Source organism: Musa acuminata, chromosome BXJ1-4, assembly GCF_036884655.1.
Source record: "Musa acuminata AAA Group cultivar baxijiao chromosome BXJ1-4, Cavendish_Baxijiao_AAA, whole genome shotgun sequence".
NCBI classification, from domain to species: Eukaryota; Viridiplantae; Streptophyta; class Magnoliopsida; order Zingiberales; family Musaceae; genus Musa; species Musa acuminata.
In genome coordinates this window covers 18,405,685-18,409,679 of record NC_088330.1, presented here as the reverse complement: position 1 = coordinate 18,409,679, position 3,995 = coordinate 18,405,685, and the positions used below count along the sequence as shown (strand labels likewise).

General features: G+C 55.9%; 1 protein-coding gene across 1 annotated transcript; it reads right to left on the bottom strand.

The window, feature by feature from the left end:
• Positions 1-1,055: 1,055 nt before the first annotated feature.
• On the bottom strand, positions 1,056-2,459 carry LOC135672095 (uncharacterized). The gene has a single exon (XM_065180550.1). The coding sequence runs from the start codon at positions 2,457-2,459 to the stop codon at positions 1,056-1,058; it is 1,404 nt and encodes a 467-aa protein (XP_065036622.1).
• Positions 2,460-3,995: the final 1,536 nt, after the last annotated feature.

Sequence of the window (3,995 nt, the reverse complement as noted above, 5' to 3'; positions counted from 1 at the left end):
TACCTCGATCGTGTGAGCTTGGAAGTAAGGGCGTAGTTCCGGGATGCCAGCACGAGCGCCAAAGCGAGCTTTTCGAGTGGCGGATACCGCTCCTCGGGTCCGTTCAGGATGTGGCTGACGTAGTAGATTGGTAGTTGTTCCCCGGAAACTTATTTGGGTAGGATGGAGCTGACCGCGTGCTGGGAGGCGGCCAAGTAAACGCTGAGCTTTTCCCCGAGAGTGACCGAAGCAAGGCGGGGAAGGTTAGCCAGGTGCCGCTTGACTTGTCCAAAAGCCTCTTCACATTGCACCGTCCACCGGAAGTCCTTGGGGTTTTTTAACGCCTGAAAGAAGGGGAGGCAACGGTCACCGGACCGAGACAGAAACCGGGATAAGGCAGCAAGCCGTTCGTTTAGTCATTGTAGGTCCTTGACTGTTCGAGGGGCCTGCATATTGATGACCGCCTGAACCTTTTCCGGATTCACGTCGATTCCTCTTTCATGCACGATGAATCCGAGGAACCTTCCCGAACTGACGCCGAAAGCGCACTTTGCCGGATTTAGCCGCAGGCCATACTTCCGGAGTGTGGAGAATGTTTCGGCCAAGTTGGTTAGGTGGTCTACTGCCATGCGACTTTTGATGATCATGTCATCGACATAGACTTCGACGTTCCGTCCGATTTGAGCAGCGAACATTTTGTTCACGACCCTCTGGTAGGTGGCGCCTGCGTTCTTGAGCCCAAACGGCATGACTTTGTAGAAATACACCCCCAGATCGGTGATGAAAGCTGTGTGTTCTTGGTCTTCAGGCGCCATTCTGATCTGGTTGTAGCCGGAGAAGGCGTCCATGAATGACAGGCGGGCATGCCTAGTTGTCGCGTCGACCAGCTGATCGATTCTTGGGAGGGGATAGCAGTCTTTTGGGCATGCCCGATTGAGACTCGTGTAGTCAACGCACATCCTCCAATTCCCATTAGATTTTTTCACCAGCACTACATTAGATAGCCATTGCGGGTACTTGATTTCCTCGATGAAGCCGCCCGCTAACAGACGCTCCACCTCTTCACGGACGGCGAGCTACCTATCGGGGGCTTGTCGTCGTGGTTTCTGTTTTACCGGTCGGGCGTCAGGTGATATATTCAGGTGATGCTGGGCGGTCTCAAGGTCGACGCCAATCATGTAGGATGGCGACCAGGTGAAGACATCGGCGTTCTCCTGTAAAAAACCGACGAGCTGCTCTCGCTCTTGCCCGGGGAGTTCCAACCCGACCTGGACCGTCCGACTCGGGCGATCCTCCATCAATGGCATGTCGCAAGTGGGCGCCATCGGCTCTGGGTGTGGTGTCGGCCGCTTCTCTTCTCTCGAGTCTTCCAGAGGCTGGTTGGTCCTCGCCTTTTTGTGCAGTGAGACCGCCGTCAAGTAGCATCGTCTGGACTCTCGGGGGCTTCCCCAAACTTTCCCTGTCCCGGTAGGGGTAGGAAACTTCACCGTTTGATGATAGGTGGAGACTACAGCTCTGATTTTGTTGAGGGTGGGGCGGCCGAGGATGGCGTTGTAGGCAGCAGGAAGATCTACCACCAAGAAGGTGGACATCACCGTCTTTGTTCGAGGCGGCGCTCCCAAGGTGAGGGGCAAGGTAACAGTCCCCAATGGCGAGATAGAGTCGTCGGTGAACCCCGTGAGCACCGAGCAGATAGGCTTTAGGGATCCTTTGGTTAGCCCCAACTTCTGGAAGGCGTCTAGATAGAGCACGTCGGCTGAGCTCCCGGTGTTGATCATGATTCTCCTCACTTGGGCATTAGCGATCCGAGCCATTATCACAAGCGCATCGTCGTGCTCCAGTGGCTGGACGTCCTCGGGAGGGAATGCGACCTTGGGGTCGGGACCACATTGGGGAGCGTCGATTCTGGCAGAACAGGCGTATGCCTTTCTCCCCGACATACTGGTTCCCCCAACCGCCGGTCCTCCGGTGATGACATCGATGTGGTGCTCCACGGGGCCCTCCGGGAGAGGCGAGGGCTCCCCATTATGTCGGATGTACCGACTGAGGTGTCCCCCGCAAACGAGCTCCTCGATCTGCCGCTTCAGTTCGCGGCAGTCTTCTGTGTCGTGCCTGTTTTGCCTGTGAAAGCGGCAATGCTTGGACTGGTCGACGAGCTCTCGCAAGTTCTTCATCGGAACGAGAGCCCTGAGTAACCCTCTCTCCTTTATCTGGAGAAATATCTCCGTTCGAGATGCGCCTAGGGGGGGCAGAGGAGGCCTCGGAGCGGGTAGGTCGGATTGGTCCAGCCTGCGCTTAGTCGCGGCAGGCTGCTGCCCGTGAGCCGGCTCTGGTCTAACCCTCGTGTGCTTTTCCTGCTTTCTGGCCATCCAAGCCTCAACCGCGATGAACTGGTTCGCCCGCTGAAGCATCTCCGGTACCGCGGAGGGGGGTCTCTCAATGAGGGACCAGAAGAATCGGGAAGGTCGTAGTCCTGTCATGAATGCCTGCATCAACAGAGAGGGGTGAGCGTCGGATAATCCCCGGATCTACGTGGCAAAATGGTTCACAAAGTGGGAGAGGGACTCGTCCTCCCTTTGGTGTAGTCCGAGAAGCAAGGCAACAAACGGTTTCGGTCGTGCGTTGGCTAGGAAGTTGAGCTCGAAGTCTCTAGCGAGCTGGTTGAATGAGGCGACGGTCCTGGTCCTCAGGCTGTCATACCACGTGCGGGCTGGTCCCCTTAGTGTTGTGGGGAACGCCCTACACATCAGAGCGTCAGAAGTTCCATACAATGCCATTTGGGTGCGGAAGGCGGCCACGTGGTCCGCTGGGTTGGTGGAGTCGTCGTACGTGTCGAGAGAGGGGAGACGAAAGTTCTGTGGGACCATCTGATCCCGTATTTCGGGGACGAATGGGGATCCCTGATGTATGTCCTCCCCGAGCTCTCCTCTCGACCTGCGGAACTCTTTTTGTACCTCGTCAAGCCGTTGACTGACGCGGAGCAACTGGGCTCGCAGGGAGTTCGTCGAGGCCGAAGGAAAGGCCTCGGGTTGGGTGTGGCCCCTCCGGTCCGTCGTGACTCGATCCGTGAGCGGGGACGACGGGACCCGAGGCGAAGGGGGAAGCTCCAGGGGCTGCGCTTGAGCCTGAGCAGGCGGCTCCTGCTGTCGCCCCGGTTCGGCGGCCGGGGGGTGCAGCGTTCCGGAGACGAGTGGAATAATGGACTATATCATACCGATTAGAACTTGGACCTGATGGGTGAGGTCGAGAAAGGCTTCGAACGAGACGGGCGATGGTTCGGTGGAGGGGGCGTCGGGCGGTAACAAGCCCTGGTCGTTGAAGATTCGCCAATAACGCTCTGAAGTTGCGGCGGGGTGTTCGCTACGGAGACCCGTCCGCGGGGGATGTTCCCTTGGAACCCCGACCGGATGCGCCCCCTCGACTGCGGTTTCGGTCGAGTCGGCCTGGCGATCACTCGACATCGGCCCTCCTTCTAGCGCCATTATGTTTGTGTAAACAACTTTTTAGCCGTGGCCTCGTGTTAGGACTCTAGCTTGGAGAGTCCTAATTGAGAGGGACAATCATGTAAAAATGTTAGGACTCTAGCTAGGAGAGTCCTAATTGATAGGGACATTCATGTAGGAGGTTTTTTCTTAGAGAAGAATTAGGAGTTGTAAGGGAATAGGAGTCTTGAGTAGGAGTCCTATTAGGAGTTGGTTAGAAGTAAGAGTCTTAAGTAGGAGTCCTATTAGGAGTTAGGGTTTAGAAGCCCTATAAATAGCCATGTATTCCTTCTCTTTTCTTAAGCAATAGATGACTCTTTTCTACAGCCTTTGAGCAGCAACTTGGAGGGAGGAACCCCTATAGAGTTCCAAGGAGGCCGATCCCCTAAAGAGATCAACCCCAAGTTTAGAATCTGCAAGGGTTCTATTACCTGGTATCAGAGCAGCGTTCTTGGCATCTCGCTGCCCTTCCACAGTCATCCATCAACCCTCTACAACCATCCAAAGCAATTCCCACAATTGCTTAAAAGATCG

Excerpts from the sequence above, each read along its gene's own strand:
- LOC135672095 (XM_065180550.1), bottom strand. The coding sequence starts at position 2,459 with ATGACAGGACTACGACCTTCCCGATTCTTCTGGTCCCTCATTGAGAGA.